Source organism: Strongylocentrotus purpuratus, unplaced genomic scaffold (genome assembly GCF_000002235.5).
Source record: "Strongylocentrotus purpuratus isolate Spur 01 unplaced genomic scaffold, Spur_5.0 spur5_scaffold_15, whole genome shotgun sequence".
NCBI classification, from domain to species: Eukaryota; Metazoa; Echinodermata; class Echinoidea; order Camarodonta; family Strongylocentrotidae; genus Strongylocentrotus; species Strongylocentrotus purpuratus.
The window spans coordinates 17946409-17964703 of record NW_022145600.1 but is presented as its reverse complement, the minus strand read 5'-3'; the positions used below and the strand labels follow the sequence as shown (position 1 = coordinate 17964703).

The window sequence follows — 18295 nt, the reverse complement described above, 5'->3', positions numbered from 1 at the left end:
TGGATGTATTATAAGCACTAGAAAATTTAGCCCCTAAAACAATTCTGCTTTCGAGAAATATTGAATATAAAAATTTACCGGTGCTCCCGGTAAATCTTGATAAATTTCAAATAGCGCCTACAGCCGCACAATAGTAGCTGCGACCATGAAAATCTCAGAATTTGTAGTTGTGATATATATTTTTCAAATGGGAATAGCTAGTCGGTCGATTTTAGTCAAGAAACATTGTTTTATAGCTTAATTAATATCTTGACCTTGAGAAGGAGCTATACAACATAAATAGTTTATTATTTCCAATTTCATAACTTTAGACCCGATTTCAATCCCGACAACGATCACTGATGGTGGTAGGATCGCATATGCTTCCAATATGTTCATTGGAACCAAATTCATGACCCCATACCAAAACTTTGTATTACCTTTAAACAAGAACGTACTAAATTATGGTAAATGTGATTCATTCAAAGTGACAAAAGCTATGCCAAATAGTTATAATAATCAGAGAGAAAGGGAGGGGGTAGCAAAAGAGGAGAGAGAGAGAAGAGGTGGGAAGAGAGAAAGTGAAATAAAGAAAGAAAGAGAGGAACAATACAAGAGTAGGCATGAACTGTCAATTTTATGTAAAAACAAGAAGATTCATAGTACAAACCTCAGTCACACCACCAACTTCAAACTTACGAGAGACAGAAAGAAAATATTACAGTACGTCTACAAAATAAAACGTGATGGGATTTCTCTAAAATGCTACCATGGAGTTATGAACAAAAATATCTTTAAATGAGACTGCATTGCTACAAATCAAAACTTATTTCAAACACGAACTTAGCAGTATATGTACGAGTCTGTGCTAAAATAGGATCAGCAACATAAAAGAAATGAACAAAACGCAAGACTTTACCAATGGGTGAAACATTAAAGTACTCTAGTACTAGTAGCTGGCTCCTTCGTGTTTCAAGAGCCACTCCTTCAGGACAATTCCTTTATCAGACATGAAGCCCCCTAGCTTTCCTCCACTCCCCAACACCCTGTGACAAGGCACCACCAAGGGGGTGGGGTTGTTTCTCATAGCCCCGCCCACTGCCCTTGCCCCCTTAGGATTATCAAGCATGGCGGCGAGCTCTCCGTAGGTCACGGTTTGCCCTGCTGGAACATCAGATGCAAGTTTTGTCCACACTTGAGATGAGAAAGAGTCTATATGATAAAGACAGAGAATTTGTGGACATTTATCAGGCTTATATGATTATATCATCCATTTTTCTCAAGCTCTCGACAGATACAAAATAAATTATTGAATAAAGGATTCAATAAATGAAATTTACTTGATAATGTGACATATTAAAGCTTACATCTAAATGTATTCAACAAAGGCCCTAATTCAACCAGCCCACCCAGCCCACCCTTCACTCCTGATTTATGGAAAACACAAGAACATAACATTTACAAGGGCTATGAATAATTTAGATGTTCACTGTATATGCATTGTAATCTTCAAGATGTCACAATACAGAAACAAGGGAAACGCTCTCGGCGGTCTCGCCTGCATAACGCAATTCAATATGATAAACCAGAACGTCAATGACGTAGCGCTCATCCGCATCTCACAACAACAAATATCGTAAATTTTATGTGGTACACTTTTGAACTGGTCAAAAAATAGAAATTTGATGCCCTGGAAGGGACATAATTTCATTTCATTTGCATAAAGTACCATAAATAATCAATGGAGCAAAATCTCACAATTCTGTGTAGAAGTTTATTGTTCCAAATTTAGCTCTACCAGATAAGGCAAAATCGGTCAAGAAATGAGGGAAAAGAAGCAATTTTTGTTATTTTTGGAATAAATTTGCATAAATTACCATAATTAATTAATGGAGAACAATTTCAAAATTCTGTGTAGAAGTTTAGTGTACCAAAGTTAGCTCTACGATATAAAGCAAACCAAATCAAAATCGGTCGAGAAATGAAGGAGAAGAAGCCTTTTTTGTGATTTCGAATAAATTTGCATAAATTAGCATAGATAATGAATTTCACGATTCTGTGTAGAAATTTTAAATCCCCTCCTAGCCCTATCATATGAAACAATCAGAATCAAAATCGGTTGAAAAATAACGAAGAAGAAGCATTTTGAAAATCTTAATGTTGATGCCACAACAAAGTCTAAGTTTGTTGACCTTAAATGGCCTTTGACCTTAACTTAGTGACCTGAAATTCTACTCACAGGATTGGGGAGACTCGATAACCCTATAGTCCAAGTTTCATTGACTAAGAACTTATACTTTCAAAATTATATCAAAAATTCAAAAACTTAACCTTAGGTTAAGTTTTCGATGATGATGCTACAACATAGTCCAAGTCTGTTGACCTGAAATGACCTTTGACCTTGACTTTGTGATCTGAAATTCTACTCACATGATTGGGGATACTTGATTACCCTATAGTCAAAGTTTCATTGACTAAGAACTTATACTTTAAAAATTATACAAAAAATTCAAAAACTTAACCTTAGGTTAAGTTTTTGATGTTGACGCCGTCGCCGTCGCCGTCGCCGCCGCCGTCACCGGAAAAGCGGCGCCTATGTCTCGCTTTTTGCTACGCAGGCGAGACAATATCACAATATGAAAACTATATAAAAACGGGATACAAGTCTCAAATAAAATACATTTATAGAAAAGTAAATGTCTTGGAAGATATTGTGGCATTCTAACATTAATAAAACCTTTGGAATAATACATGCATTTCAATTTTGCACAAAATCTGTACTACATAAAATCTCCATTCTAAACATAAATGGTGTTTGAATAACATCACAAAAAGTTACAGATTGACGATTAATAACTAACCTGATTTGAATTCTGTGATGTGAAGAGGTGGAAGAGGAAGACCCTTGATTGTGTTTGCATTTTCAAAATACTTTTTCAACCAATCAGAGCACTCCTTCAAGGAAGCTGACCAATGGCTTGGCTCCTCATGTACTTCAACAATCCTGTTCCAGGGGTATATGAAAATTGTGAAAGTATACACTGACATAAAGTTTATTTAAAGATATTGTGGCGTTTTTGGACCCCACCCCTCTATTTTTTCCCTTTTAATTAAACAATTGGTGGGTAAATAAAATATACATGTTTATCTTTCATATGGACTTGGATAGATAAATAAACTTTCGATAAATCTTTTTTTTTTACCACACCAAATACAATGTGTGGGACTGGAATTCCTCTCTTAAAGTGAGACACCTTATGTCACCTTTTTAAACTTTAATGCTCAAGAATTACACATACATGTATAATGTTATGGAAGCAGGTACTCACCTTTGGTATTTCTCGTAGTATTAGATTTCCTTGGTAACTATTTTGTATTATTCCTGTGAGATAATGTACACATGTATGCGCGTTCAGGAATTTACCTTTTAAACTTCCCGCGAGAGATTTTGAGTTGCATTGAATGTGACGTAGAGGGTGCTATTTTATTCAGAGATTTGGTTATCTGGCCGGTCGGCCTGGTTAAAAGTGGCGCGTAAATATGTGTGAACTTTTGACCAATCACGTTGCCGGATTGGAGGGGTATAAATACGGGGCGGGAGACACAAATTTGGCACAAGTTCTCAGATCGCCATTTTGGAAGACCATTCGGACGTTCTCAATTCATTCTTATTCTCTTCTCAGCTTTCACCCAAAGAAGCATTGTAAGTACCAATTTTATTCAAATTAAATAGTCTAGGAATAATTAAAGGGAAGATGGAAAATTAATATGGAATGCAGTTCTTACTGATTTAATGAATTCATTATCTAAATGTGGGATTTTAGGAGGAAATTGAATTCGATTTACAAATTCAGATTTTAGATTTGGATCGTTGGTAATATAATTCCCGATATAGTTCTTCAGTACTTTCACATCTAATGGAGATAATAATATTGATGTATGAAGTGTATGATGTGATATTTTCAGACTGAATTCTGGAATTAATTGTGTGCTTATTGAAATATGTTGAAATGTCCAAATTATTCTAAGTGTCGACCTTTTGGTCTCTAGAGTCTACTTACACTTCTGAAATATTCTAAGTGTCACTGTTTTGGCTCTGATAGGACTTACACAGAAAAGACAACTCATTCATTGCATCCTTGTATATAATTATTTATTATAGAACTGAACAACATGTGTGGAAGGAACATATGTCCTCGTTCGTACTGCAGGGTCTGGGACCCTGGCATTATTTATTCAGACCTTTACTGGTTGGAAATTGATGGATTTTCAACACTTTAAGACTTTCTAATACTTCAATACTTTAATATGTTAATACTTTGACATCTTAAATCTTAGTCTTCTGACTAAGCTATCTGGAAGAGTTAAGTGTGTCTCAAAAGTGCCTCTATACATAAACTTTTACCTTGTTCAATATGGTTGTAGAATATACATACAAATATTCTAAGTGTAGACTCTAGACCTTTCGGTAACCTGCACTGCTTAATTATTCTAAGTATTTTTGGTAACTGTTAACCTTAGAAAATATTCTAAGTTCAGACCTTTCGGTCACTTGTATTATTAAAATATTCTAAGTATTCTAAGGTAACTGTTTACCTTAGAAAATATTCTAAGTTCAGACCTTTCGGTCACTTGTATTATTAAAATATTCTAAGTATTCTAAGGTAACTGTTTACCTTAGAAAATATTCTAAGTTCAGACCTTTCGGTCACTTGCTCTATTAAAATATTCTAAGTATTTTTGGTAACTGTTACCTTAGGAAATATTCTAAGTTCAGACCTTTCGGTCATAAACTTGTACGGAATTGAAGCACATGTATTCATAAATGCTTACTAGATATCATAATCAATGCATGTTTAGTCTTAGGCGGTGTCACTAGTTCCCCCCCCCCCCCCCCCCCCCCCCTCCCCTTTCAGGATATCAGGTCAGATGATTTTTGGCTACAGAACAGAATGCAATTTCTGTTAGATGATCATGTTATCAGACTGCCTTCAGTTTTGATGATCAGTTAGATGATTTTGGCTACAGAACAGAATGCAATTTCTGTTTAGATGAACATTTTATCAGACTGCTTACAGTTTTGATGATCAGTCAGTGAGGTACTAGAACCAAGATCAGAGGACTTGGAAGTTGACCATCTTCCCCCCCCCCCCTCCCTTCTCTTCCTGCTAGTCCACCGCCATGCATTGATTTAGTAATTACATTTTATATATTTGTGAATTTAGAGTTAAACTCTGAGAAGTTATGGTTCAGATTAAACAAGAGAGTTGTTCCCTCGTTAAGATATCTTTAGACATAGTTTCTGGGAGATAATATCTCTGAGGCCAGTTTCTATTAAGCGTCGGTTTCTGAAAGTAGCACTGACCAGAAGGTAGTGACTACGTTTTAAGATGGGAAAGTTTGGTTCAGGTATGCCCAGGAGGGGAGAAATGGTGTTGGCAAGTTGAGAAGCGAGGTTTATTGATATACGAAAGGATGTGTTTAAGCGCTGGTCGCAACAACACGGTTTAGGCCAAGGGGATAATGAGTATGAAAAGAAGAGTTAACACTGACTTGGGAACTAGGATCGAATAAAGACAGAAACGTTGGAACGAAATTTAAATAACTTATAAATATTTGTACTCCAAGTGGATTAAAATACCATGTAACCTAGACTAAGTTGTATCTTTACCATCGTTGCGGAATTCATTCCACCAGTTACTGTTTTATACATTATTAAAGTTCAAGTTAAACGTTATTACAAAGTATTCTTGCATTATTCATCGAAGCAATTGCCTGACCAATAATTGTAGACCTGATTGATAAAGAAGATGTTGATGGAGAGGTAACTACAATTGTCAAGTGAGAGCGAGAGAGAAAATGATGAGTTTAGATTGATTTATTTAGCCAACAGTTTGCTTGATGCAAACGGCCCTATTACGCCATTGATTCCAGCTCGGATAAGTTTGAGAGACAGAGAGTAAGGGAAATGCGAGACTATGCAGCGAGAGGCTAAGTGAGTACTCTGTGGTACCTATCCCTGAGTAGTGTGGAGTGAACGTATGCATGTGCGGGAAAATGCCTAAGTTCTGTACGTGGTTATCGTGCAATATTGATACACGTTGCTAATGGTATGTGAATGAGTAGCGACAAGCCTATGATGGAAGAGAGATTATTCAGAATAAACAATTAGACAGAGTATCAGAGTACAGAATATTTACCAGTATTTCTTGACTTGTTCCTTTTTAATCTACAAGAAGCTGAATGCATCATGAGGAACATCTTGGTGAATTCTGTCGGGATTTCTTGAGCACACTAAGACGAATGGCTCCTAATTTGTAACATGGGCGCATGGTGTCTGATTGAATGGCACTTGGCACGCATTACTCTTAGCCAATCAGCGGCAATCCTTTCCCCCCATTTTCTATGCATAATTAACTCTCTTGCAGTCTTGCATTGTTACGTCACAAGGAAAGACAATTCATATAGTGACGTAGTTTTCCATTTAGATTGGGATCAACTGGAGAAACCTCAGTTGATCCAGGGGTCATGTCCCTATATCACCATGTGGTGGCAGCAATTTCTATTTAGACTCATTTGTTGAGAAGGTGTTTTGCGTCCCGCGTCACATTGGTGGCACAGCGGTGGGATGGCTAAGTAATATCAAATATTTTTGTTGAATATAATTATAGGAGATGAGTGTTGGTCAGGCATTGCTTTACAGTAGAGAAATATAGATAATAGAATTAAAAATATTATATTACTTTGTAACACTATTATTGTACCTTATTAGGCTGTACATGTACAGTATGTAGCTTAAGTGTGGCACAAATTAGAAACCTTATTTCTATACATTGTAAGAGACACACTTGACTAGCAAAATTAAATTAAACAAAATAAAAATACTGAATGAAAGAGAAAACTATTTTCTCTTTCATCTAGGTCATAATGGACTTAGAAAACAAAAACGTTGCTGTAAATCCCCAAGCTGAGCACGTTAGTGGAGCCGATAGTCCAAAACGTTGGGCCAATGATGTGACTGACCCAGAAGTGGTAGTACATGTTGGAGGGTTCGGCGATTCCATTCCAGAAGAGGGTCGACAAGAGTACACGTCACAGGAGTTTCGGTTAGATGCTCAGTATGTTGATAGTAGAGACCCAACCGAGGTGGTAGGTCGCACAAGAAGAACCTCTTTCCGGAAAGATGTATTACCTGAGAAGTTTGGCGGTAAAATGCCGTGGCTGGACTATCGACGACACTTTGAAGTGTGTATGAACTTCAATGGTTGGAGTGACTTGGAAGCGGGACAATATCTGGCAACTAGACTGCATGGTCCGGCACTTAAAGTACTTGGAAGTTTGGCTCCACATGAGAGAATTACGTACAGTAAACTGGCAAGTCAGTTGGGACAAAGATTTGGTCCAGGAGAGAACGCTGAAAACTTTCTCATTGAGTTGAGAATGAGACGAAGACGTAAAGATGAATCATTGCAAGAGCTGGGACAAGCAATCCGCGATTTGACAAGTCTTGCTTACCCGGAATTGAATAGCGACGCCAGGGAGCGCCTTGCTAGAGGACATTTTTCAGATGCGTTAGAAGAGCAGGAAATCAGAGCGGGAATATTCCGAGCACATCCAACAACCCTTGATGAGGCTATCCGTGCTGCTCTTGCCACTGAATCCTTCATGAAGTCAGAGAGGGTGAGAGATCGTTTCAAGCCGACTCGTCAGATTCGCTCAATGGACAACAAGGTTGAACCAGTTCCTGTAGATGAGAAGACAAGAAGAGAGATTCAAGAATTAAAGTCAAGTATGCAACGACTTACTACAATGATGGAAAAGTTGACGGTTAATCCTAAAGTTGGCAGTAACAATGGAGTTTGTTATTTCTGCCGGGAACCAGGACATGTTATCAGGGACTGCCCTAACAAAAATCAAACTCAGGGAAACGACAACAGGCCTTCCCAATGGGCCATGGGACGGCCACGCCCCCAGCAAGGCCCCAGGGCATAAGAGACAATTTGGAAGTGGATTTGCCTAATGCAATTTGTACCATACATGAAAATCAAGATGGCATGTTTGTTCCTATTAGAATTTTTGGTGTTATAGTGTTATTTCTTATTGATACGGGAGCCATGGTTACCGTTTTGAACAATCAAGTGCATGGAAGACTAGCAGAAATCAAATCTGGATTACAGTCAACTTATGTCAGGCTACAGCAAGCAGATGGTACACCTATAAGAGTGCATGGAAGTTTAAACATTGATATGGAAATTGGTCGCACCCATCTAGATACTGAACTTGTAGTAGCGGACATTGAAAATAAAGGCATTCTTGGAATGGATGTTCTTTCACGGACTGGAAGCATTATCAACTGTGACAAATATGAGATAAACTGCAATGGGGAGCTAATTCGTTGCATTAGAAGGAGTGAATGTCCCCAAGTGAGACAGGTTGATGTATTCAAAGAAGTACCAGAATTTCTCAATGATTTACTTAGTAGATCGCAGACAAACATCAGCAACTCAGACCAACCTAAACTTGTCAAATTGCTGACAAAGTACCAAGATGTATTTAGCAAGGGAGATCATGATCTGGGTAGGACCGACAAGATTACTCACTCAATACATACGACTTGTGCAGCCCCTATCAGACAACGACCAAGACGCCCGCCTATGGGACAGAGGGAGGAAATTGAGAAACAGGTGCAAGACATGTTGGATAGAGGAGTTATCAAGCATTCGGCAAGCCCATGGTCATCACCAGTAGTACTGGTAGACAAGAAAGATGGTTCCAAGAGGTTCTGTGTAGACTACAGGGAATTGAATAAGCAAACAGTTAGAGACTCTTTCCCCCTTCCAAGAATTGATGAGTCAATCGACTGTCTGGCTGGTGCGAAATATTTTTCCACTTTGGACTTAGCAGCCGGTTACTGGCAAGTACCCCTTGATAATGATGCAAAACTCAAATCAGCCTTTGTAGTGCCAGGTGGACTGTTTCAATTTGAGGTCATGCCATTCGGGCTATGTAATGCCCCTGCCACGTTTGAACGTTTGATGGAAACTGTACTTGCTGGAATGCAGTGGAAAAGCCTTCTAATCTACCTAGATGACGTGATAGTATTTGGCTCCACCGTGGAAGAAGTGGTGGAAAGATTAGAGGCCGTGTTCACTCGACTTAGAGAAGCAAAGTTGAAACTAAAACCAAAGAAGTGTCACCTTTTTCGACGAGAAGTCCTGTACCTCGGTCATGTGGTGTCAGAAGAGGGAGTGAGCACGGACCCATCCAAAACGGAAGCTGTGAGGAATTGGCCCACCCCAACTTCTGTTACCGAAGTCAGAAGCTTTCTTGGACTGGCATCGTATTATCGCCGATTCATTCACAAATTCTCTGATGTAGCCAAACCCATGACGACACTAACCAAAAAGGAAACGCCCTTTGTCTGGACAGAGCAATGTCAAACTGCTCTTCAAGCTTTGAAAAGCAAATTGACCACAGCACCAATCTTGGCATACCCACGCATAGGGGAAGGATTTCTGCTAGACACTGATGCAAGTAAAGATGCAATTGGAGCTGTGCTTTCGCAAGAGGAAGAAGGACGAGAACGAGTCATTGCATACGCTAGCACCACTCTCAGCAAGGCAGAGCAAAATTATTGCGTGACACGCAGGGAGCTGCTCGCCGTCGTCTATTTCCTCAAACATTTCAGACCCTATTTGTATGGTCAAGATGTAACCGTTCGTACTGACCATGGAGCATTGAGATGGTTATTTAACTTCAAGAACCCAGAAGGACAATTAGCACGTTGGTTAGAAGTTATCAGTCAGTATAGACTCACCCTTGTGCACCGGGCAGGAAGACAACACTGCAATGCTGATGGCCTCTCACGCCGCCCTTGTCGTCAATGTGGTCAAGCTGAGGACGTCTGCAATAATGAATAAGTAGTACATTGTAAATGCATAAATGATGTAAATAGTAGAATTAAACATTTTTCAGAAATTAAATGTTTTCTATTTATGTGTTTCAAATAGGTGGGTTACCATGTTACCTATATGTTAACAATGACTTCCATAATGAACTTAGAGGACGAAATAACTGATAGGATAAGAGCAATTCAGTTGTCGCCGACTATTACAAATGATGACATTAGAAGAGCCCAACTACAGGATCCTGATGTGAAACATGTACTACATTGGAAAGAGCAGAACGAACATAGGCCTGACTGGAAGGATGTATCCCGTCTGTCTACCGCCACTAAGAAGTATTGGATAAATTGGAACTTGTTAGAAGTCAAGGATGAAGTGCTGACTAAGAGATGGGAATCAGACGATGGAAAACAGATCAATTGGAAGATAGTACTCCCACGTGCTTTGAGACCCAAAGTTCTGCTCGAACTACATAGTTCTAACACTGGATGTCATTTTGGAATGAACAAACTGTTACACAAAGTTCAACAACGGTATTACTGGGTTGGACTAACAGCAGATGTACGGTCAATGGTCCGGAAATGCGATGTTTGCGCAAAACTGAAGAACCCACCTAAGAGGGCAAGAGCCCCGTTGCAACAATATCGTGTTGGAGCCCCCCTAGAGAGAGTTGCCGCTGATATATTAGGCCCTTTGCCCACCACGGAGAGAGGAAACAAATATGTCCTCGTAGTAGGAGACTATTTTACCAAGTGGGTAGAAGCATATCCACTGCCAAACCAAGAAGCAATTACTGTAACTAGAGTATTGGTCCAAGAGTTTATTTCTAGATTTGGCATACCCAAAGAATTGCACACGGATCAAGGCCGCAATTTTGAATCCAACGTCATGGCAGAAGTATGCAAGTTACTAGGTATAAAGAAGACAAGGACATGCCCATTACACCCTAGGGGAGATGGATTTGTAGAACGATTCAATCATACCTTAGTGTGCACTGTTGCCTCCATACTCGACCCAGACAGGAATCAGAAGGACTGGGATGAGAAAGTGCCCCTTGCAATGATGGCATATAGATCATCCGTTCAGGAATCAACTGGTGAAACTCCAGCGATGATGATGATGGGTAGAGAAATCCCATTGCCACTTGATGTCTTGGTTCAATCTCCATCTCCTGAAAGAACAAAAGAAACAGACTATGCATTTGAATTACGGCAGAAGCTTCAAGATGTACATGAAGCTGCGAGAGAGAAGTTACGGCTGAGTGCTGAGCGACAAGCCAAAACATATGACAGAAACACCCAATTAAGAAGTTTTCAGGCAGGGGACTGGGTATGGCTAAGTGGAGTACATAGGAAAAAAGGTGTATGTCCCAAGTTCATGCCTAAATGGACAGGACCATACATGATCACTAACAAGATGTCTGATGTAGTATATAGGATCCAACAAAGTAGGAAATGCAAACCTAAAGTAGTGCACTTAGATAGGTTAAAGGCTTATGAGGGTCTGGCTATGAAGGATTGGACTCAACAACCCATATCTAGGAGAAATCCCGAGAGAGTCAAACACATTCCCAAACGTTATACTGAAGAATAAAATAAACCCTCATCTTTAAATGTCTCTCAATATTTTTATATTTTCAAACAGATGCCCCGCTGCAGAAAATGCACACTCGAGTATGAAACTTACCCCGAGCTAAAGAGACATCTTCAGGAAAGCCATGATTCGGACCTGACCTACCAGTGCCGACGATGTGATTATGAATCAGAGTCGGAAGAGCATCTGGTGCGTCATTTAAAGAGGCAGCACCACTTGAAGGGGGCAGAAACCAAGCATAACCGGTATGATGTGGCCTCAATCAGATTCCTAAGAAGAAGAGATGCAAGTGAGAGGAAGGTGAAGAGAGTCAGACAAGAGGAAGAGAAGGCAAGCGAGGTGAAGAGAGTCAGACAAGAGGAGGAGAAGGCCAGAGAAGAGAAGGCAAGCGAGGAGAAGGAGAGCAACAGGAGGGAGATGGCCAGACGGGTAGCCAGGGAAATTGAAGAGGGGAAGAAAGCCAAGGAGGCCGAACTAAGCGTAGAAGCCAGCGAGTCAGAGGAGGAGATGGAATCTGTGACCGCAACAGATCTGAGCGCAAGTGAGAGTGAGGAGGAACAGGTGGTGACCCCCTTAAGAATGGCGATAGTAAAAGAGAGCAAGAACAATGATTTTGAAGTTACTTGCCACGTGAAATCGCCAACACTAGGTATTACCCAGCTTAAGTGCGTCTCCGTAACAACCGAAACCTTCGTGAATGTGGGAGGAAAAAACATTCTACAAGAAAAGAAGACATCCCATTTCTACCCCCACATCGAGCTTTTGGAATAATTTGTGGTGTAATTAAACTTGTTTAAATATAGTATTTGGCATTTCTTATCGATGTATTTAATTAATTATTGTATATACCAATTACCTCATAAATGTACATTTTAGAATAAAATAATTTTGTTTATTCGCTGAGGACAGCGAAGTTTAAAAGGCGGGGGGTAGTGTGGCGTTTTTGGACCCCACCCCTCTATTTTTTCCCTTTTAATTAAACAATTGGTGGGTAAATAAAATATACATGTTTATCTTTCATATGGACTTGGATAGATAAATAAACTTTCGATAAATCTTTTTTTTTTACCACACCAAATACAATGTGTGGGACTGGAATTCCTCTCTTAAAGTGAGACACCTTATGTCACCTTTTTAAACTTTAATGCTCAAGAATTACACATACATGTATAATGTTATGGAAGCAGGTACTCACCTTTGGTATTTCTCGTAGTATTAGATTTCCTTGGTAACTATTTTGTATTATTCCTGTGAGATAATGTACACATGTATGCGCGTTCAGGAATTTACCTTTTAAACTTCCCGCGAGAGATTTTGAGTTGCATTGAATGTGACGTAGAGGGTGCTATTTTATTCAGAGATTTGGTTATCTGGCCGGTCGGCCTGGTTAAAAGTGGCGCGTAAATATGTGTGAACTTTTGACCAATCACGTTGCCGGATTGGAGGGGTATAAATACGGGGCGGGAGACACAAATTTGGCACAAGTTCTCAGATCGCCATTTTGGAAGACCATTCGGACGTTCTCAATTCATTCTTATTCTCTTCTCAGCTTTCACCCAAAGAAGCATTGTAAGTACCAATTTTATTCAAATTAAATAGGAATAATTAAAGGGAAGATGGAAAATTAATATGGAATGCAGTTCTTACTGATTTAATGAATTCATTATCTAAATGTGGGATTTTAGGAGGAAATTGAATTCGATTTACAAATTCAGATTTTAGATTTGGATCGTTGGTAATATAATTCCCGATATAGTTCTTCAGTACTTTCACATCTAATGGAGATAATAATATTGATGTATGAAGTGTATGATGTGATATTTTCAGACTGAATTCTGGAATTAATTGTGTGCTTATTGAAATATGTTGAAATGTCCAAATTATTCTAAGTGTCGACCTTTTGGTCTCTAGAGTCTACTTACACTTCTGAAATATTCTAAGTGTCACTGTTTTGGCTCTGATAGGACTTACACAGAAAAGACAACTCATTCATTGCATCCTTGTATATAATTATTTATTATAGAACTGAACAACATGTGTGGAAGGAACATATGTCCTCGTTCGTACTGCAGGGTCTGGGACCCTGGCATTATTTATTCAGACCTTTACTGGTTGGAAATTGATGGATTTTCAACACTTTAAGACTTTCTAATACTTCAATACTTTAATATGTTAATACTTTGACATCTTAAATCTTAGTCTTCTGACTAAGCTATCTGGAAGAGTTAAGTGTGTCTCAAAAGTGCCTCTATACATAAACTTTTACCTTGTTCAATATGGTTGTAGAATATACATACAAATATTCTAAGTGTAGACTCTAGACCTTTCGGTAACCTGCACTGCTTAATTATTCTAAGTATTTTTGGTAACTGTTAACCTTAGAAAATATTCTAAGTTCAGACCTTTCGGTCACTTGTATTATTAAAATATTCTAAGTATTCTAAGGTAACTGTTTACCTTAGAAAATATTCTAAGTTCAGACCTTTCGGTCACTTGTATTATTAAAATATTCTAAGTATTCTAAGGTAACTGTTTACCTTAGAAAATATTCTAAGTTCAGACCTTTCGGTCACTTGCTCTATTAAAATATTCTAAGTATTTTTGGTAACTGTTACCTTAGGAAATATTCTAAGTTCAGACCTTTCGGTCATAAACTTGTACGGAATTGAAGCACATGTATTCATAAATGCTTACTAGATATCATAATCAATGCATGTTTAGTCTTAGGCGGTGTCACTAGTTCCCCCCCCCCCCCCCCCCCTCCCCTTTCAGGATATCAGGTCAGATGATTTTTGGCTACAGAACAGAATGCAATTTCTGTTAGATGATCATGTTATCAGACTGCCTTCAGTTTTGATGATCAGTTAGATGATTTTGGCTACAGAACAGAATGCAATTTCTGTTTAGATGAACATTTTATCAGACTGCTTACAGTTTTGATGATCAGTCAGTGAGGTACTAGAACCAAGATCAGAGGACTTGGAAGTTGACCATCTTCCCCCCCCCCCCCTCCCTTCTCTTCCTGCTAGTCCACCGCCATGCATTGATTTAGTAATTACATTTTATATATTTGTGAATTTAGAGTTAAACTCTGAGAAGTTATGGTTCAGATTAAACAAGAGAGTTGTTCCCTCGTTAAGATATCTTTAGACATAGTTTCTGGGAGATAATATCTCTGAGGCCAGTTTCTATTAAGCGTCGGTTTCTGAAAGTAGCACTGACCAGAAGGTAGTGACTACGTTTTAAGATGGGAAAGTTTGGTTCAGGTATGCCCAGGAGGGGAGAAATGGTGTTGGCAAGTTGAGAAGCGAGGTTTATTGATATACGAAAGGATGTGTTTAAGCGCTGGTCGCAACAACACGGTTTAGGCCAAGGGGATAATGAGTATGAAAAGAAGAGTTAACACTGACTTGGGAACTAGGATCGAATAAAGACAGAAACGTTGGAACGAAATTTAAATAACTTATAAATATTTGTACTCCAAGTGGATTAAAATACCATGTAACCTAGACTAAGTTGTATCTTTACCATCGTTGCGGAATTCATTCCACCAGTTACTGTTTTATACATTATTAAAGTTCAAGTTAAACGTTATTACAAAGTATTCTTGCATTATTCATCGAAGCAATTGCCTGACCAATAATTGTAGACCTGATTGATAAAGAAGATGTTGATGGAGAGGTAACTACAATTGTCAAGTGAGAGCGAGAGAGAAAATGATGAGTTTAGATTGATTTATTTAGCCAACAGTTTGCTTGATGCAAACGGCCCTATTACGCCATTGATTCCAGCTCGGATAAGTTTGAGAGACAGAGAGTAAGGGAAATGCGAGACTATGCAGCGAGAGGCTAAGTGAGTACTCTGTGGTACCTATCCCTGAGTAGTGTGGAGTGAACGTATGCATGTGCGGGAAAATGCCTAAGTTCTGTACGTGGTTATCGTGCAATATTGATACACGTTGCTAATGGTATGTGAATGAGTAGCGACAAGCCTATGATGGAAGAGAGATTATTCAGAATAAACAATTAGACAGAGTATCAGAGTACAGAATATTTACCAGTATTTCTTGACTTGTTCCTTTTTAATCTACAAGAAGCTGAATGCATCATGAGGAACATCTTGGTGAATTCTGTCGGGATTTCTTGAGCACACTAAGACGAATGGCTCCTAATTTGTAACATGGGCGCATGGTGTCTGATTGAATGGCACTTGGCACGCATTACTCTTAGCCAATCAGCGGCAATCCTTTCCCCCCATTTTCTATGCATAATTAACTCTCTTGCAGTCTTGCATTGTTACGTCACAAGGAAAGACAATTCATATAGTGACGTAGTTTTCCATTTAGATTGGGATCAACTGGAGAAACCTCAGTTGATCCAGGGGTCATGTCCCTATATCACCATGTGGTGGCAGCAATTTCTATTTAGACTCATTTGTTGAGAAGGTGTTTTGCGTCCCGCGTCACAATATAGAGATAGAGAGCAAAGGCAGCAATAGTTTGAGTAACCTTTTTTTATCAGCTAATATGTGTAAACATCATCATCAAGCTCAAAGTTAAGAATGAGACACATACAGAGTAACAATGTTTATAATGCTAACAGGGATATTCTAAGGGTGTAAAAACTTCTTTTAGATACCATGACTATTAACCTTTTCATTACATTTGTTAAAACAAAGTGTGGAACGTGAATTAAAGCTACAGCATATCTCAAATGGTGTCAGGAAAAAATCCCTCCCCCCAAAAAAACAAAAAGACACTGTCAATTCATATGAACTAATTCATCAACCAATTTCTCTGTCATTAGTGAGCCAATATCTTACAATAAGATTTTGAGCTCAAATATAATTTGTTGGTGTTAAATTATAATCTAGATTTTCCATTCAGATGGGGATCGAAGGGGGGGGGGGTGGGGTATCACGTGCCCTCTAGCATTGCTCCTGCCTATAAAAAATGTACAGGATATGAAATACATTGATAGTTATACATTACTCACTTTGTGCTCTGTTGTGGCAATGTTTTAGCTGCCGTCAAACAAATCTTGTGCACACCTACTTCACATCCTGTTATTGTCACATGGCCAATAGGCGTTGCCAGGACAACTGTTGCTAAATCACAGGCTGCTTTCTTGAGAGAGGGCATGCTATGAAATTTTAAAAAGAGAAAGAAGAAAAATAAAACACAAAGGATATAAAATTCTGCAGTCTCACTCTTGCTGCAATTTTTGTGAATTATTTTTCAATGACAATGGCAGGAAGAATTAATAACCATGAGGTTTTCATTTAAAGCCCCACTGCCCTACTTACAGCTACTTGCGCCCTCTATGGTCCCCCATGATCCCCTCTTTCTCAGAGCTGATTTGATGAGATAATAATTAACCACCTGTCAGTGACCATGCAGGTCAACTAGTGCAGAAGGGCTTTAAAGAAACAAACACTAGATGGCATTTGGCCCTGAGTTGTCAGACATGATATACGTGTACTACATTAGTTATTCGAATAGCACGATTCAAATTAATTTCATGAGGATTGGATATTTGGATAAAATGACAACAAAGCATCTGAAACTCAAGTCGAGGGCATGCATAGACTGGTCTTCATTAAAAAAAAAGGGGGGGGGGGTCAAAGCCATGGTTATCTCAGTCCGGTTAGGGAGAAGAAAAATGACATATGTATTTACAAATATTACTATCATGATAAATGTGATCAAACTATGAATTCATAAACACATGGTTCTTTGGATATCATCATTATCTTGATCAGCATCATCACTACCACCACCATCATTGATCAATAATGAGGCACGTAGCCAAGGGGGGGGGGGCACATTTTTTCCAAGATCGGTTTAACTTTTTTAGACCCCTCCCGATCCCCAGGACGTCGATCGATTACATGCATGTGCCCCTCCCAACATCAAACTCTGGCTACAGCCAGCCTGATCATCATAATCATTATTAATCAACTAACGGTAATGATGATGATGATGACAACTGTAAAATTGCTTTCATTTTAGTATCTTTATCATTAAAATGTGCATATCTATAGAACATCTGGATCAAATCAAGACCTGCATGGATAGGCTATTTCTAGACCTATAATTTTGTTTCTCAATGAAAAACAAATGAAGATTATCATTATTTAGAATTAGATTAGAATCTGGTGCTGTAATGAGTTAATAATAATATAGACCTAGGCCTATACCATTCAACTTTAATTCTCTTGCCTCTTGGAGGGACAAAAAGGAAACCCCTCTTCCCTGACCCCTGGAATCTACACAAACGTTGATGGGGGGGGGGGTAACAACATGAAACCTGTATACCTGGCTTCACTTCAACTGGCCGGATGAACTCAATTACATTGACCACTATGCGTCGCTGGCGTGGGCGAACTCGACTCAAGTCTGGGCTATGCCGAGAACTGGAGCCCCAAGGGCGCCCAAATAGTAGGTGGATGCGGATGGATGATGCCTGGCCACATGCAGCGCCACTGCACGTTGTCGTAGCGTATATGTAGACCTCGAGTAGGGCTCCGGCGAGGCCTGGGAGATGCAGATGGGAGATACGTATCACGAGGTAGAATCGGTACTTTAGTACAGAAATAATGAGCAAGTTTCAAAAAGAATTTGCTGCCTTTGACGATAAAAAGTTAGCTGATACAAGTGATAGCAGTTCTAGGAATCTACCACCCCTTTTTGGCATCCAACATAAGATAAGCGAGCCTCTCTAAGGCTCTAGCTATTGCATGCTGCTGTAGAAATTTGTTTACAAACATAAAACACCTCGTAGACTTGTTTTCATTTGTTTTATATAGATGGATTTATT

General features: G+C 39.0%; 1 protein-coding gene across 1 annotated transcript; it reads right to left on the bottom strand.

Moving 5' to 3' along the window:
• Positions 1–331: 331 nt before the first annotated feature.
• On the bottom strand, positions 332–18187 carry LOC100889029 (methylated-DNA--protein-cysteine methyltransferase). The gene is made up of 4 exons (XM_003729680.3): positions 17794–18187; positions 16472–16618; positions 2841–2983; positions 332–1191 (listed from the first exon to the last, which is right to left on the bottom strand). The coding sequence occupies exons 2-4, from the start codon at positions 16615–16617 to the stop codon at positions 929–931; spliced, it is 552 nt and encodes a 183-aa protein (XP_003729728.2). The 5' UTR covers position 16618; positions 17794–18187; the 3' UTR covers positions 332–928.
• Between the last annotated feature and the right edge of the window lie 108 nt (positions 18188–18295).